Below are 18,916 nucleotides of genomic sequence, written 5' to 3'. Positions count from 1 at the left end.
GCAGCTTAGCACAAATCCAGTGGCACCGAATGCTACTAATAGAGTTTGTCATAAAATATATACAAAATATACATTATATATATGTCTAAAAATGTCCTTGATGAAGCAATGAAATTAGTAAATCTTGACCACGGAGTACACATTTCTTCCATATTCTTTGTGGGAATATGTATAAAACACTTCTGTTTGTGAAGAAGGAATGTTTTAAGAACAGTCATTTTTGTGATGATTTGAGTTATGAGCTCAACTAGCCACTTTTTTCATTTAAAACATTTTTACCTGAAAGAACAACTGGCAATCTCTTTACTCAGATCTGGGCGTTTGGTAGTTATTTGCTCAAACAATAAGGCTGTGGGGCTCAGCTGCGTGCTGGGGAGCTGTCTGCTGGCGTTTCACCAAAAACAATGCACAAGGCTTGTTGCCAATGGTAAAATTTGAGCTTTCAAGTGGAAATCAGAGTTTTAAAAAACTTGTATCCACCACCGTGAGCATGACAGCTTCTCAATACTTAAAGACTTCTCTTATGAGACTTGTGATATTAATGTGACTTCTCGATATTGCATAATGAGTCAATATTTGGAAGACCCCATAACTCAGTGACTGCATCTGTTTCAAATGATCAAAGCATGCAAACAGACCAATGGGTTTTAATGAAATAAATACAGAAAGTTCACTGATGTGATTTCTGATCCCACATCGTAACTAAGCTTTGAGAAATTACCTTTTGTCAGGTTTTGGTAGAATATCAAAGAACAGTATCCACAAACTTCTGAAAAAGTTATTAAAACACCCACCCTCCCATTTTCCAACTATGTATCTGTGTTAAGGTCTGACTTTCTTCATACACGTCAATCAAGTAACATTGCAACAGACAGCACAACCAGATAGGACATTCCAACTATCTCATATTAAGTCAGATATTAGGGAGATTTGCAAAAATGTAAAGGAAAAAAAAAAAAGGTCACCCATCTCAATTTTTTGATTTGCAAGATACAGCTATTTTTCATAAAAATATGCTAACATGTAATGGTTTTTTAAATTATAAAGTAAGCATTTAAAATTTTTTATTTTAATTTCTAACGTTGTAAATAGCAGTATATACAACCCAAAAGCTTTTGACAGTCCTCTTTTTAAAAAATTTTAATTTCATTATAATCAGCATACAATGTCATATTAGTTTCAGGTGTACAATATAATGATTCAACAATTCTATACATTACTTAGTGCTCATCATAAGTGTACTCCTAATCCCCATCACCTATTTCAGCCATCCCCCTCCCTCCTCTCCTCTGATAACCGTCAGTTTGTCTCTATACTTAAGAGTCTGGGGTTTTTTTGGTCTCTTTTTAAATTTGTTCATTTGTTTTTTAAATTCCACATGAGTGAAATGATACGGTATTTGTCTTTCTCTGACTGACTTACTTCACCTAGCTACCCTCTAAATCCATCCATGGCAAGATTCCGTTCCTTTTAATGGCTGCGTAATATTCCATTGTATATGTATACCACATCTTCTTTACCCATTCATCTATCAAAGGACACTTGGGTTGCTTCCATAATTTGGCTATTGTAAATAACGCTGCAATAAACATAGGGGTGCATATGTCTTTTCAAATTAGTGTCTTTGTATTCTTTGGGTAAATACCCAGTAGTGGGATTACTAAATCATATGGCAATTCTATTTTTAATTTTTTGAGGAACTTCCATACTGCTTTCCACAGTGGCTGTACCGGGGGTCCTCTTTTAAGAGTGAAGGAGTCTGAGATCAAAAAATTTGAGATCTACTGGCAAAGACCAAAGGGTGGCAATCTTTTTCTGAATGGGTCAGCTGGTAGATGTTTTAGGTTTTGTGGTTCCGAACAGTCTCTGTGGTACTATTCAACTCTGCCATTATAGTACAAAAGCAACCACACGTGATGCAGAAACACTGGCCACGGCAGTGTTCCAATAAAACTTTATTTACAAAAATGGCCAAGCTGGATTTGCCATGCAGGCAGGTCACAAATTGCCAGCTCCCAACTTGGACATCCTCCCCCAAAGTCAGTGATCCAAAGAGTCAGCTCACCTCACTCCCCTCAGAATTCCCGTGGTGTGCCTCTCACCCAGGGTCTTTGTAATAGCCGGTCTCGGGGCCTGTGTCTTCTGCCAGGAAGGCCCTTCCCTCAGCTCATGCCCTCTTCCTTTGGGTCTGCTGCAATGTCATCTTTCCAGTGAAAGCTTCCCCGACACCCTGTCTAAGGGTTGTCCCCCATTCTTCCCCATCTTCACTTCTATCCATAGCACTTACCACTTCTTACTATGCTATAGGATTTACTCACTACTTTTACTTATTGTCTGTCTGCACCCACCACAATGTCAGTTCCTTGAGCGCAGGTCTGGTCCATTTTGTTCATCGCACTATTCCCAGCACCAAAACACTGCCTGGTACGTAGCTGGTGTTCAAAAAATAACTCCTTGAAAATCAGACATGATACCTCCTAACATGTGCACTGCTAGTTTAGTTGCCTGGTGGCTTTAAGCTCTGAGCACCTCCTAAGTGTTTAGCATGATCAATTACAATATTTGTTTAATTACTTAATAAACATGAACAAAAATCTCACCTTTAAGTCGTATTTCCTATATACAGATAAACGGTGGCTGAACACATTTCTTGTAACAATCACGTAGATTTCAACTCCATCAACATTAAGCCGGTACATGCCCAAGAACTGGGGAAGAAGGGTGATCCCATGACATTCTACTATATACTGCACAGGAGAGAGGAAAAGGAACACATTATGTAATCAAAACGTGCTCATTCAGATGTAAAATATAACTCTTCTGCCTTTGTGTTTAGACAACGTGAAACCCTCCAACTACTAAGGTCCTATTTACAGAAAATGACCGTGTTTATACTGCCTGACCAGGATCTGAGATCACCACGTATACATAGATAAGAAAACTCAACTTATTCTCCAAAGAGATATTTTTCCCTAACATCCCAAACTAATTTGTAAAGTCAAAAGTTGGATATAACAGTGTTAGACAAGACGGCAAGTGATTGGTCCATTTTCTAATTCCTCTAAAGGGAAATCACACCCTACCGAGGGCCTCCCCCTTCCTTCCCAGAAGCCTGGGTGATGACTCTGTGAGGTTGAGGGAGAGTCACTTGGCCACTAAGATCAGCTCTTTTAACAGTGTTATGAAAGTATAGCATTGAAGCTGTGATTAAAGAGGAAACTGTGGAGAGAGCTGAGTGTTAGAAGCTGGGACAGTCATCTCTAGTCCTAGCTTTTGTTTCTCACCCATCACACTAATGCGCCGAGCTACTGCCTACCAGAGCAGCAGCGTGAAGGGAAGGTGCCACGCTACCCCAGAGTACTTGCTCCTGCTCTCCGGACAGACAGAGGTGCTCTCCGGACAGACAGAGGTACTCTGGCCCCCATGTTGGATTTCATCAAGGCCACTGGACACGTTCCAGCTTTGACACCATTTTTTTAAAAAAGATTTTATTTATTTATTTGAGAGAGAGAGAATGAGATAGAGAGAGCATGAGAGGGGGGAGGGTCAGAGGGAGAAGCAGACCCCCCGCTGAGCAGGGAGCCCGATGCGGGACTCGATCCCGGGACTCCTGCCGAAGGCAGTCGCTTAACCAACTGAGCCACCCAGGCGCCCTTTGACACCATTTCTGATTACAGTTGCAAAAACACAACATGAGTCTCGAGGTATTGATGACCATCCTCTAAAGGGTCACAAGGGGGAGACACATCTCCTTTGAAAGCTGATCTTTATAAAATGGGTCCCACTGCACTCTCCAAAGGAAAGTTGGGTTTTCCTTTCTTTAAAATGAAAGGGGAGAGAATATTTCAAAAGAGCTCTTTTTTGTCCTTGACAGGTGTGTGAAACCTCTGGATAATGAATAGCATGAGCAGCATGATTCCAAAATTGTAAAAATTGTTAAAATCATATACGTTGTGCATATTAGGGAGAGGCCTGGAAGAACGGTTACCAAGTGGTAATGGCAGAATTTGGGGTAACTTTGCTTTCTCCCCCCTTTTTTGTAAAATTATGCTGCTTGAATTTTTCCATTTTACAATGAGCATTTTATAAAAATAAAAATAAAATGCCCTTTCAAACTTTTTAGTGGCAAGCACTGTCAATAATCAATTCTGATAATATTTAACCATCTTAAAGGTCAAAAAAAGCTTTTAGTTTTTGTCATTAAAGATGAAAAGCATCAGTACATGAGTTTGATATTTGTCACCCAGAGTGTTGGCAGGTTTTAAAGATGCTCTTGCTCTTTTCTATCATACTGACCATAACTGAGCTACACATTTTAAACTGATATATTTCCTGAGTAGAGTTTCACCTCAATTTGTTCTTCCTTTGAAGTCAGATCAGTGGAACATTTTCTATTTCTCTCCTTTCAAAACAACAGTAAATGAACATGAGGTTTGCAAATACAAAATGGGCAGTGAAGAGGCGTTGGTTGAAAACAAAACTTCTCACATCTGATCTAAAGAAATAAAAACGGCTGTTGTCCCTCACCTCTGAAGAAAGATGCTTGGGTGAGCCTTAAAAACATGGAGACTACAGGGGTCTACACTGTGTGAGCACGGTAGAAGGAATGTAGGTTTGTGAGTTGGAAAGAATGCATATGCATCCTGGTGCCTCCATTTACCAGCTGTGGGATCTTGGGCAAGTTACTAGATCACTCTTCATTTTAGTTTCATTTTCTGAAAAATGAGCACCATAATTCCTACCAGCAAGGAAAGTTGTTGTGAGGATTAGTAAGTCAAAATACTTCACGCCATGCCTGTGTGTTGTACTACATTCTTCCTCCCTCTGCAGAGGACAGTGGTAATAGTTAACAATTATTTTCATTCAAAACTCTCATAAGAAACTTCAATGGTACGTGGCATCTGCTTGGTCCTCCGAACTCAGGAACACGGACTGGCGTCCACTCTGAGGCAGGCTCTGTGTAGGTATTTTGGAGGCTCACAGGGCATGCATATTTGTCCCCTGCCCCGGGGGTGGGGGGTACACCGCTGTTCAACCCCTCTTTGTGCTCAGATTAGTCTCATCTTGGCCTATCTTTTACAAGTCCTGGCAACAGAGTAAGTCTTTTTGATCAAAATCTCTGTACCAAGCCACAGAACGCCTTGGAACAGAGTAGATACTATTATTCAGGTAATGAAAATGATAAAGAAACTTTCTGCACACTGTACAGGAAATCATCGACAAGGTTTTTTCTCTCCCCACAGAAAAACACCCACGTGGATTACATTCTACAACTCCTCTATCTTTAAGACTAAATAAATTACTGCATATAAAAATGAGATCAATTTAATCTGCATCTCCAAGCTTCTACATGCGCTGCTTCTCAAAGGCCTGGCTCGCTGATGAGGCTCTTAGACGAACACCTTGAAAAATACAGATTTAATAGACTTCAGCTCCTGCGTTTATAAATATGGACCAGACCGCAACCTATATTCAAGCCTATCCTATTAAGATTCCAGGACTGGGGGCGCCTGGGTGGCTCAGTTGGTTGAGCGACTACCTTCGGCTCAGGTCATGATCCTGGAGTCCCGGGATCGAGTCCCGCATCGGGCTCCCTGCTCGGCGGGGAGTCTGCTTCTCCCTCTGACCCTGCCCCCTCTCATGTGCTTGCTCTCTCTCATTCTCTCTCTCTCAAATAAATAAATAAAATCTTTAAAAAAAAAAAAAAAAAAAGATTCCAGGACTGGTGAGCAACACAGCTGGTGCTAAGGGTTTAGAAAAAGCATTGGTGGGGAAAATCCCACCCAGTGACGGAATTTCTGGGCAGGGCTCCGGGAAAAGATGAGACGGTTCCATTACAGGAGAGGGACATTCCAGTGGCTCTGGCAATGCCAAGCTGGGGCACCGCTGTTCTAGCGTGGCGTGTAACCGCCTGGGGAGCTGGCACAGAGGCCTGGATGTTCATCCTCTTGCGTTCTTCACCAGCTGACCCCGGAAATGCTGCCCACAAACTCTGACCCCAGTGGCCACATCTGCAAACCACACACGAACTACCAGGGTAATCTCACATCCAGGGCGACTGTAAATTCATGGCCAGAGCTTTAACTGGGCCCTTTGCACAACTCAGCCACATCACGCAGCTAGGAGCCCTATTGGTCCAGCTCCACATTCACGAGCTGTGTATCCCTCGGCCAATTACTCAACTTCTCTGTGCCTCTGCATTTGAAGAAGAGGGGTAATGATAGTAATGAGGGCATAGGGTTTCTGTGAAGAATGTGAAGACCTGGGAAAAAAAGGACTGTGGGGGGCTGACCGCCCATGACCTGAGCTGGAACAAGATGAAACCAAGACCCTGGGTGAGGGGTGGAAAAGGAAGCGGGGAGGAAGGGAGGGAGACTTCCTAGAGCACCTGAGGTATCCCTAAAATGCTGAGAAATGAATTTTATTTTAAATGCATGATGGAAACTCTCAATTTCAATGAACCTCCACAAAGACCTTCCAAAAATGAATAGTTTTGTGAATGTATGTATCTGCTGATAAAGTGAGGTAATGTTCTTGTAAATATGAAAGAAACACTAAAAAAATTGTATTTCTCTCATGTTATTTTAGGATCAGAACTCTGAGCACTTTCAAGAATTTAAACATCATCGACAAATTTACAAAACATCTTGTACATAAATGCTTCCAAAATAAGAAGAAAGGGGTGTATTGCGGGCACTACAATATCATGTCATTCTTTTTTTTTTTTTTAAAGATTTTTATTTATTTATTTGAGAGAGAGAATGAGATAGAGAGAGAGAGCATGAGAAGGGGGAGGGTCAGAGGGAGAAGCAGACTCCCTGGAGAGCAGGGAGCCCGATGCGGGACTCGATCCCAGGACTCCAGGATCATGACCTGAGCCGAAGGCAGTCGCTTAACCGACTGAGCCACCCAGGCGCCCCGTATCATGCCATTCTTCAATAACCAATCATTTGGCAGGAGCACCCTCTTTTTTTTGAATATTGAAAAACATCCTCAGCATCTCTTAATTTCTTTCTTAACATTGTTGATTTGATCACAAGATAATCTAAGGAATCTTTGCTTCCTCCCTTCTACATGCTTAATTTCCAGACTACAAGAATGAAGAAATAACAATTTAATCCTGAGGATGACTCCTTAAGAAAGGTCTGAGTATTTCTTTCACTTTCAACCACTGTCTTGATGTGGCTACAAGGCAGGCCTTCCCTACTGGCAAAGGACAGAGACACATGGGTGTTCCCCACCCGCTATATTAATATCTCAGTCTCCAGACTCAGCAGGTGCAGTGCCTACAGTAGCCTGGTGGACTCCCTTCCAGAAGTCAGATGAGTTTGCAACTTCTGTCCTCTGCCACTCTGAGGTCCCAACGGAGATAAGGCCACAATTGGACCAAACACTTGGCAATGCTGAACATCCATGTGTGGCTCAGAAATTAAGAGCACACATCAGGCAAGAGAGAGGATTCTTTTATGAGAGCATGGGCTGCATATGTACAATCCTGGAGAGTGTGCCTTTCAGTGGCTTCTCGAATGTGGCATTTTCCCGACACATTCCTACCTGTGGCATAACGCCGGCTCTCTATGTCACCTGCAGCCAAGCTCTTCTCTCACACCAAAGAGAAGCTTGGTCTGGCACCTGGACTGGTGGCTTGCAAATGCTTGCAAATCCACGATGACACTGAGTTTTCATCTGAATAGGTACTGAATATTTACTCCCCAATTTTAAAAGAGTGAACTTGATTATCATCAATTCTTATTATGCTTGTTATATGAAGCTAAAACACTCAGTTATTCTTGGGGTCAGCTTTCAGTGTTAAACTCACTGCATTACCTACATTTAAATGCATTTTTAAATATTGTTTTTATTATTTTTCACTTTTGTACTTTCTTGGCTGGATACCTCAAGTCCCCTGTTACTAATCATGGAGTGGCTTCTGTTTTTTTCAAGAGTACTCTCAGAAACTTTTATTTGCTTGCAATGTTTCTGTCTGAAACCTATGCTTCCAAACACTAACAGTTTTTACTTCCTTCTGTCTTCTTTTAAAAAGGTACTTGTAAACGATTCCATGGTACAATCAATAAAACCAAATTTTATCTCTTCGTAAGTCTTAGAACTTTTTCCTACATAGCCATGGGTTTGTTAGAACTATCATAGCACGATAAATTAACACGGTGAAATCAGAATTTTTAAAACATATACAATGAAACAGCCATAAGATCTGTTTCCTTCGCTCTTAGGCGCTCAACAAGAATAACAAGTATTATGAATCCCCGCTTTGTTGCTCTTCTCATGCAAAATGAAATGCCATTAACAGATTCACAGCTGACTGAAGGGTTCAGCAGAGAGGATTCTAAGTGATGTACTGCAACGGATAAATATTTATATCTCCGCGTGAGAGTGTGAGCCTGGGCTCTGGCTTTTGGAAATTGCTGTTATTATCATGTTTCACTCATTTTTTTAGAGGCTTGAAGTGACAATTTAATATAGCATCAAATTAATACTTCAATGTAAAGTCTTGTTTCATTTAATGTTTTTGAAAGGTTAAATTATCTGTAATCCTTATTGTGCCTCTGGCTATGTTTATAGATCACTGACAACATGAAAGAAAAGAAAAGAAAAGAAAAGAAAAGAAAAGAAAAGAAAAGAAAAGAAAAGAAAAGATAGTCTGAAATTAAGGATTGCTTTGTTTTAGAATGACCAAACAAATAAATAAATCCAAACTTAGCTTGAATTAATGTTTTGGGAAAATGGTCTTTAAGTATCATTTAATAGAGTTTATTTTGGTTTCAAACAGTTTTTTTTTTTTTTACAAACTGTTTATTTTCCGTCAACCTTTTCAAACAGTTTTGAGGTGAAAAAAGAATGTAAGGATGACTACATTTAAGCTAATATAGACACAAAACTACTGCTTTTCTTAAAATTGATAAAATCAGATTTGAAAGGAACATTCCTCCATAGTGTTTACAAACACTCCTAGTACTGAGATAATGCAGAAAATATAGAATATACCTTAAGGAAAACACTGATGCTCTTCTTGTTTGTTACACATGATTAAGACCCAGAAACACCAAGGTTATTAAAGATGAAATGACTTTGTAAGAACTACTCTATCGTAAGTGCAGATAACATTTATTCATTGACCACAGTGAAAATGCAGAATTGCTACTCCAACATCACCCTAAGGAGATCTGAGAGGCCCGCAGCCTCCACTAGACCCACACCCGATGGGAGGCTTTAGCTGGTCAAAGAAGGTGGGTTCCAGAACCAGCCCCTTGCCCTCCAGTCAGAAGCTGCGCCCCCCGTGGCCCGTGCCTGGGGTCGGGAGCCAAAGGTTTAAGCAGGTGTGCCAGCGAGCCAGGACAGGGGGAGGAGCTGGGGCCAGAGAAGCTGGCCTGGGTGGCAGGAGAGGCAGGGAGCTGGGAGGTGCTAGATTCTGACAGAAACACGTTGTGCTCTCCACTCATTTTCTTCAGCACAGATAAAACTCTCGGGACAACACCTTTCCTAAAGTCAGCTTGAGGCCCGCTGGAGAAGAGGCGATGAGCTCAACAAGACCATCAAACACAAGAAGGCAAGTATGGCTGCCTTTGGAGAAGACCTTCCCGCCCAGCTGTGGCGTGCAGTCCACAGCCTTGCTGGCAGCTTCTTCCAGGTCTGCCTCCCGGTCACTCTGGCCAAACGTGGGAGCTTCTGGGGTGGGTGGTGGGGAGGACTCAAGAGCACCCCACCAGTTGGCTGCAGCTTGGCTGGCCTGCATTGTGATCTGACTTCCCCTTCTGCCCAATCCTACCCTACGTAGATAGATTTGATCCCTAGTCAATGTCTTGACCCCAGACTGTGGGGGCTTCTGCTTGGGAAGGTCACTCTGACGGAGAGGCAGCAGGCCCATGAGACAACAAATTCAGGTTCCCAGAAATTGCAGAGGTTAGGACCATCAGAAATAGAGTTTGAACAGTCTTGCATAAAACATTTAAAAAATAAAGGATGCAATTTCAGAGATGAACTTAACACAAGAAACTATCAGAAATGAACTGGCAGATTTTTAAAAATGGAACTTCTACAAGGAAAAATGTAATTATTGAAATAAAAACCCACTGGACAGGTGAGACAACAGAACAGGACAGTGGAAGAGAGAACCGGGACTGGCAGAGCTGAGGAATTTCCCCAGAATCTCGCAAGCAGGGATGTCTGGAGATGGAAAATGGGAAAGAGGAGTGAAGAGCCATGAAGGCCAGAATGAGAACACTCTAGCTGTTGGAGAGATGAGAGGAGACAGACGGTGTATAAAGAGAGAAGGATGACAGAATTTCCAGAAACTGGAGGAAATCTGCTGCGGGCAGCGGGTGTTGGTGAACGGGCTGGGCAGCTCCCCAGAAGCCTGAGGATGAATGGGTAGGACGATGGGAACTGAGGGCTCCAATCACCCCATTAACAAGCGGCCACTCCCTGCCTGAAAAGTGGAGCTCAGCAGGGCGCTCCCTGGGGACCCGAGAGATGGTAAAGGCCTTCCTGATGTTTCTACGAAGAGACGAAGAGATGCCAAGAAATGTGTCTGCAGCTTCTGAGGGCAGAGGCCCTGTTGGGAGCTCAGCTGTAGGAGCAGAGTTCCAGGGTACTCCTGGACTTGAAACTTTAACCTACTTTGCAAATCTTAATTGACCTCTCCTCCAGATAGGGGATCAAAAACCCAAGAGCTGACTCAGAGTGTTTCTCTAGCTCTAGAAAGTAGATAGTGCCCTGCCATCTAACAAGCTTCATCAGTGTCACCTGGGAGCAGGTTAGAGACGCAGCATCTTGGGCCACCCCAGACCTACTGAGTGAGAATCGCGTGTTTCTGCATGGGGCTTGGGTGTTGTCTCTACAATCGAAGTATGAGAAGCATTGATGCAGTATGTAACTTTTTCTCATTCTGCACAACACCCAACTGTTTTAAGCTATTGCAGTGTCTATTTTTTGAGCTTTCTTCTACTGTGGCTCATTCGTTGAATGATGACACCAACACCACTGTCCCTCATGGGAGGATAAAAAGATGTACTCCGGCTCATTCGTTGAATGATGACACCAACACCACTGTCCCTCATGGGAGGATAAAAAGATGTACTCCAAGGAGGGTCCAAAAAAGTCAAACATTCACTCTAACATCCTCTACTGAGCTGTGAGGTACTAGCTAGCTTATTTAACAAGGAATTCAGATGTTCAGGCATGACATCCAGATTTGGTTCAAGTTACTAGTTGTTTCCCAATGCAAAGGATAAAAAGGGATTTTGGGGTTACTTTATCAACCTTATCGATTTATCATTTCAGTCATTTTGAAATAAGAAAGAAGTAAATTTAAACGCTGTATTTCAAAACCTTAAAAGATATTCTTAATGATACATTCTTAGGCCTTTCTTAACGATGTATACAGTAACTTGTTCCCCTCTCCTAAAACTTACAAAGTTTTACTAACACTGACCCTGAATTTCAGTTAAAGCTGATACTACATGATGTCAGAACTCCCAATGATTTCAGGCCAGTGGGAAAAAAAAATCGGTCATTTTAAGAGAAGTAAGATATTCCAGCAGGTTCTTGACTATTGTTTGCTTTTCAAATGCTCTTCTGACACTGGTTGATAATCATCATTTACAAGACCCAAGTTTGTTCTAGCCTAACAGAAATTTAAAGAAAATGGTATTGACACCAAAAGTTTAGGTTATTTTCCCAAACATAACAAAGAGAAAACCAAATAAAGTAAAAGAGACTTATAAATGTTTGCTTTGCTTAATAGAAATTCTCCATTGGTCTGAGAGATGATGCTGAGTGGAAATTAGGGCAGGATTTGGGCTGCAAGTAAAGACTAAGGCAAGACGCGGGGGCTTGGGGAAAATTCTAACTCCTCATGGTTTGAATCTTCGTAATTCTGTAACAGTGCCAAACGATACTAGAAACTGGGCCCCCTAGTGGATTGACAGGGTTAATGATTTCAACACTGGGAGGTAGGAAACTAAGTAGAAGAATGGGCTTTATCTTATTCAATCATTGATAGAGCACTTACCATACACCAAGCTGGGCAGGTTGTAAATATGAATTCACCTAATTAGCACAATACCCAATGAAGGAGGTACTATTATCCAAATTTTATAGACAGAGAAGCAGGCGTAGAGTGGTTAGGTAACTTGCCCAAGGTCACATAGCTGGTCAGGGGCGAACTGCAGCAGACAGCTCGAGTATGAGGTCTGAATCACCTACCACACCATGTCACTGGTGAGGTTGGCTCATCAGAAGCTTAGTCCCAGAAGAATTTATTTAAACATCTAGCAATGTTCCACTTCTCCAGAGACTGGCCTCATGGTGATTTTAACCTTCCAGACTATAGCTGCAGCTCTGGATATAGTCCATCAAAACAGAAAACAATGAAAGCAAAGAGAACAGAAAAGGGAAGCCAAAGGGCCACGGGATAACACAGCTGTCGGCAAGTCCAGCCATTTGCTCCTCGGGAGACACCCTCTCTGAGAGCCAGTCCCACCCACTGACAGGCAGTTGGACCAAGTCTCTCTGCTTGTCCAGACCAGGCAGTTCAGAAGCACAGCACATCAGAAGGTAAAAGCAACAAAAAGCAAGATGAAATAGAAGAACTGATAGTTGCCGCTGAAGCAGAAGACAAAAATTTGTAAGACTCCACATAAATCCTCGAATTGGCCCAGGCCTACATAAAGTTGGAAGAAAGGCCTGATATGCATCGCAAATGCCCGTGAGCACCACTGACTAGACCAGAGAACCACAAAGCCTGGAGAGATCTCTTCTGGATCACAGATGATGAGGCCTGTGTCCAATTGCGTGCAACAGCTACACCTGGGGATGGACAAGGCTGAGCTCGCCACCATGTCACATCACCAGCACCCTGTGTGAAGGTGGCCTGTGAAAGGAGTGGCGAGAAGAACATTCAAATCCTGCCTGGAGGAAGCCGGGCTGGCAGAGGGTCAGGAAGCCCGGGCAAACTGCATCCTCCCTTGCACAACCGCGGTGGCTAAGTGTAACTGTGTGTCAGTGTGGTTTCAGCAGCCTGCGTTGATGAGTTTCTTTTCAAGTTCTGTGAAATTCTGTGTTGCATGGGCGTTTGCAAGGATGACGCTGATTGTGTCACATGTCCTCTCTGTGGGGTACTCCTTAGACCAAGACAACTCTGTCTGATCTTAGGACTAAGAACAGTTCCAGTCCTCCCGATCAACCGATTCATTGGTATCTTCAGGCACAGCAGCTGTGTAATGGACTTGCTCAGGTTTCTCTTTCAACTTTGGTTCCTAGGAAACTCAAACTCCCGGCCCTCGTGCAAGCAGGCATGCTGGCATCCTGGCATGACGTTTTCAGCTCATCCCAGGCTCCATTTTGTGTCTTCACCCTCTCCTTCCCTCTCTTCCCATTTATTCTGTCTTGTGTTTCAAACTTCTTTGAAGGCCACCTGATATCCTTTCTGGAATTAGGTCAGGGTAAATCCCTGAATGAATGAATGAATGAATGAATGAATGAATGAATGAATGAAACATCGATGGGGAAACTGAGCTTCGAGATCACCTAAGCAGCCATTTCTTAAAAAGCCAGGATCTAGGTCTCCTGGCTTTCAACTTAATGCCCTTGAAATAAATTGTATTAATAGTGGCAATTCTCAATCATTAAGACACTTTAGATTAGATTTAAAATACTATTTTTAAGAAGAAAGAAAAAGCTAGATGTTGGATAACAGACTTTTCTGGGTAAAGAACATACCAAGAAAAGTAATTGTTTTCGAGCAGTGGAACAAAAGGCAATCTTTAGCACTGGGTAAGCCCCGGAAGCACGTCAATAGATTTATTTTGATCCCCAGTGTATTTCATGGAATACTGATGACATGTCAAATCTGCATGCGAGGTTACAGTGACTACCCCAGAGAAACATTTCAAACAGTGATTTCTGGGAAGTCAAAAAAATTCTGTACTCAAAGTTGTCATCAGGAAGTTGATGTTTGAATTGCATGTCACATTTTATTAGAACGGTATTGTAGCCACGTATCAGAATAATATGTTTTCATCAGTCACTGAGGTATCACTTTGCTTTGAATGTTCTGAGGTACTTTAAAGAAAGAATAAAAAGAATGTCTAAGTATGACATTAAGTTCCAGAGGGGGAGAAATGAAATAGTAGACAATTTAAAAGGTGAATAGTTAAAAGTCCCATTTTGTAATTCGATTCATTCAGAAGACTGTGCCTTGGTGTTTTCACCCTTACCCATACTATCCTGGCATCTTAAAATGTCCTTTGTATTAGGCAACAATGTAAGTGCTACAGAACAAATTTCAAAAGGAAGAGATGTTACAAAAGACTTTTTAGATATTCAATAAATTGAGAGGCTGACTAATGTTTTTAGAGAATAAATTAGGAAAAGTTCCCAGTTTCCAGAAACAGAATAGAGCTCAAAGATTTTTAATAAATTTCACTGCAAGCAAAATACAATCAATCATATTTGCAGAGACGGGAAGAAAAAGCAACTGCCAAGAAATAATCCATGATGTCAGAGCATCATGCGTGACCATAAAGTAGGGAAGCTGACTTTTAAACAGACATCTCAGAGCTCACAAATCCAAACGAGCACTGCCTGCAAAGTAGTCACTTTGAGAGGCTGAGACTTAATGTTTCAGAATCCTTCGGTTCGTACAAGCGGGGCCCTCAGCACTTTATTCTGAATATCCTCTGTGACAGCCAATCTTTACCTGTGAGGAGGATCTGGAGCTATATAGGTCAAAAAACGCAGCAGGAGTCTAAAAGCAAATGTGTGTGTGTGTGTGTTGGCATGTAGCCAGACACCAGTTCTGAAGATGACTGCCATGATGTTGCAAGCAATGGCCATATTCATGCCAAAGACCACAATTTCTCAGGACACCGGGTAACCCGACGATGACAGTTGGCGTATACCGAGCCGCCAGGGCGTGGCAGACTCTGCGCTGAGCACCTGCTGTGCTCTCTCCCGCTTAACCTTCAGAACTCAGAGTCAGGTGTTGTTATTACCTCCATTGTCTAAATGAAGAAACAGAGGCTCCGAAGTCCAGAAGTCACATGGTTAGAAGGTGACAAGGGCTGGGATTTGAACCCAGGAATGTCTGACACCGGACTTCATGCTCTCACGTCACAGTAGGTAAGGCCTCTTACAGCTCCAGCTGGGACCTGGGTGCATGCGCTCTACCAGGCACACTTGGGTTGGAATTTATTGAGATTGAGGGAGAGAGAGGGAAAGGGAGAGGGAGACAGGAAGGGAGGGAAAGAGAGAGAGATCACTGCTCCCAACAGTAGTTTCATTTTATTCCCAGGGGATTATGAAAGGAGAACACTGAGGGGCGAAAAGGAGGCAGGAAGTAGACAAACACCAATTTTCTAAAATTGGCTAATTTTCTCAGAGTAGGGTGGATCTCTCTGGGGCCAGGACAGGATGAGACAGAGAAAGCAGGATAGGATTTGGAGGTGTAAATGGATAAATACCCAAGAGGTCAACACCTAACTTCTGGCATGGTTGAAACACTTCTGAAACATTGCTAAATCTTCAACTGAGTGACTTAAAATTCAGAATGGTAATCATCAAAATTATTATGCAGAAGAGTATTTACATGAAAAGTGTTATATAAATAACTACTGACCTTCATAGTACAAGAATTCCTAAATGTTAACTATCAGTAATCTGGCCACAGGAATGTTAATAAACCCAGCTAGAGGAGATTTTTCTGTCAAATGTGTTCTCGTCATTTTCTAACTATATCTTTGGCCTTGGTCATAATTCATAGTGAATGTTAACTTTCTCAAGAGTTTCAAATAGAGAAAAATTACCTGGTGGTATTTCTTCAGGATGTTGTGCATTTCGGCCACATCTTCACTCGTGATGGTCTTGATGATGTATCTTTTGTCATAGGAAGTGTGGAATCGAGCCCCACTGCGCGCCTGGGAATCGTTGGGAAGGGGTGCGCTCCTGGTCAAGGAATTCTTCCGGTCGGGATAAGGTGGGGGGAGGAGGGAAAAGACCGGTTAGAGGCACGGCCTTCTGATTTCCAGATCATGTGTTGTCCTCACAAGTTTTCCAAACACATTTACGTTTGGAACAAACTGGTATAAGTAGGATGACAACATTATATATTCGTCATAACTCAAATTGCTAGTCCTTCAAATGAAATGAAAACAGACTGGATATATACTATGCTTCTAATGTCCTCAGAGTAGGCTAATGCCTAGAATTACAATCAAAGTTATTTTGTTCACCTTTTTCTTTTATGAGCTGGACAAGAGCTCAAATTTTCTTCTGAATCAAATTAGGTTCCAGTGATGAAAAAATTTTTTTTACATTCCCCGAGTGGTTTCCCTATAGGACAGGTATTCTGCCAAACAGCAAGCAGGAAATATTTCTCCTAATTCTGATACCACACCCATGAAGTGGTTACTATTAATATCATCATAGTTTTACAGATGAGGAGATGGGGACAAGAGAGAGTTGATCACTGGGCAAAGGTCCCACGACTAGTAAGGGGAAGCTCTGGAGTCACATCTCCGGTGTGGCTGGCTCAGAGCCCCAGTTATCAACTAGTAAGCCGCTCAAAACTACGCTGTCTGCCGCATGCCTTGAGAGGGGCCTGAGCAGCTGTATTCTAAACTAGCTCCTCACAAGACTCGGATTTGGTCCATCTTCCACCCCCCTTCAGCCATTTTTGAGAACAACTTAGCTCCTGGAGGGTGGACGAGGAGGGGCTCTGAGCAGGGGCTCTGGTAGCATCATTTCATTTCTAGTATCTGGCTCCCGCTATCGACACTCCAGGTAGGTAAGTCCACCCTAACATCTACCCTTTTCTCATTTGTGACTCTCCTGTTTGAATCTCTCATTTTCTTAGCCTCCAAGAAACCTCTCCCCCTTCCTCCCACGTTCTTACTCTGGTCACTCAGACTACTAGGATAACCTCCAGCATCTCAGAAGTCTGGACCTCACCCCTGATGCCTCTGTTCCTCAGTACTGACCTGCCTGCCCTGCCTGGCCCCAGTGGGTTGTGTAGGAGGGATTCAAAGGCAAAGACACCTTCCCTCTCCAACTTCCTCTCTAAATGTGGGACTGGGTTGGACAAGAGCTTAAATTTTCTTCTGAATCAAATTACGTTCAAAAGCCCCACTGAATGTCCACTAAAGGGGACACAGATGTCTTCAGAGAGGCAGGTGATTATCCCTGCATCATGGATTTTCAATGAAAGAGTTCCTTTCTGTCTGGTATAGTCAAGCCTCTTTATCCTTTCCTTCCTTTCTAGATGAAATCCGACAGGAAGAGCCCTATGAAGTACAACTATGTTGCAGGGGCAGTAACTCAGGGAGGTCCTTCTGGTGCTGAGGGAGGGGCCGGCGAGCGCATTCTTAGCTCCCAGGACGCACCCCGGCACGGCTATCGCCCACTGCCGCATCCCGCGACAGCGCATCTTGATCAGAGTGCTGCCAGGCGCACCTGTCAAGTGCAGGGTGAAAGCTGCCAGTGAACTGAATTTGCTTTCCTTAGGTTATTAGGAAACTGGGGAGAAGAAAAAAAATCGATATAACTTCCAATGAGGTTAAAGAGCAGGAATTGGCAGTGTTAAATTATTCTTGAGACAACTGAAATCCATTAGATAGACTGAGAAGGATGAAAATAATTTTCAGGACAGAAATGGCCATATTCGTGAGAGTCTAATTCTCCATGGCATTGGTTTTTTTTTTTTCCCCCTCAAAAAAATTCTCCTTTGCACTACTTCCTGCTAAGAAGAAAAAGGAAGAAAATCAAAGTGAATTTCCCCTCTTGGGGTTTTAAACACTAGCCAAAAACAAACAAACAAAAAAAACCAATCATTGCCATGGGCTAATGGTCTTACATTTCCCTCCCACACATTAACCTGCAAAAAATTATTCCAAATAACTTCTTTTTGGAAGGGGGCGGGGCACGTAATAAAGAATACCTGTGTTCAGCAAAGGACAGAATGACAGCAACATATTCATTAATATCAGATATTAAAGTCTAACATTCGATCACAGACCAACGGGAGAGAATAAAATTGAAAGCTGCACAGTAAGTGCTCTCAAACTTTAATGAGCCACCAAACCACCCTGGGGGATGACACTGAAATGTAGATTCTGACTCCGCAGGTGTGGGCGGGGGCATCTGAAGAAGCAGATGATGCTGATAGAGTCACGGTAGGTCTGTCTCCCAGGTGAGAATCAAGGGTCTGCTGAACTGTGGCTATGATGTGCTTTGTCTGTGCAGAGTGTGTCAAGTCCAGTGCATTAAGTATGTCATAATTACACACTTACGTGCATGAACACCTTTCCCACTATATTCTGTCTAGTTCTGGTTTGGTTAAAATGGGAAACTTTGGGCGCCTGGGTGGCTCAGTTGGTTAAGCAACTGCCTTCAGCTCAGGTCATGATCCTGGAGTCCCGGGATCGAGTCCCGCATCGGGCTCCCTGCTCTGCAGGGAGTCTGCTTCTTCCTCTGCCCTCTTCCCTCTCGTGCTCTCTGTCTCTCATTCTCTCTCTCACAAATAAATAAAATCTTAAAAAAAAAAATGGGAAACTTTATTTTATTTTTTTTAAGGATTTTATTTATTTATTTATTTATTTGAGAGAGCGATATAGAGAGGGAAGAGCAGAGGGAGAAAGATTCTGTGCTCAGCGCAGAGACCTCGAGATCATGACCCAAACAGAAACCAAGAGTTGGATGCTCAACTGACTGAGCCACACAGGTACCCCAAAATGGGAAGCTTTATAGGGAAAAAGAAGACTTTGTTGCATTCACTGTATTAATTCACTAGAGAAATGTTTAATAATGATAGGTACAAGGCAATGTATGGGTTTCCAAAGGGCTAGAAATGACTCATCAAATAAGTAGTGGCTCTTTAGCTCAGATGCTACATCCTTTCAAA

At 42.6% G+C, this 18,916-nt stretch overlaps 1 protein-coding gene across 2 annotated transcripts in view; it reads right to left on the bottom strand.

The window, feature by feature from the left end:
* The window catches only part of PIP4K2A (phosphatidylinositol-5-phosphate 4-kinase type 2 alpha), a 172,623-nt gene that overhangs the window by 34,054 nt on the left and 119,653 nt on the right, over positions 1–18,916 (bottom strand). The window contains exons 4-5 of one of the 2 annotated variants that reach the window (XM_045874294.3): positions 15,825–15,977; positions 2,601–2,747 (exon numbers count right to left, since the gene is read on the bottom strand). In XM_045874294.3, coding sequence (XP_045730250.1) covers positions 2,601–2,747; positions 15,825–15,977 — 300 coding nt within the window. The remainder of the gene's footprint in view (positions 1–2,600; positions 2,748–15,824; positions 15,978–18,916) is intronic. The other variant, XM_064591975.1, reaches the window with a different exon arrangement.

Source organism: Mirounga angustirostris, unplaced genomic scaffold, assembly GCF_029215605.1.
Source record: "Mirounga angustirostris isolate CCGP_5_RB_7025 unplaced genomic scaffold, mMirAng1.0.hap1 SCAF_5, whole genome shotgun sequence".
Classification (NCBI taxonomy): Eukaryota; Metazoa; Chordata; class Mammalia; order Carnivora; family Phocidae; genus Mirounga; species Mirounga angustirostris.
The sequence above is the reverse complement of the archived record's forward strand: the minus strand, read 5'-3'. Positions and strand labels throughout refer to the sequence as shown.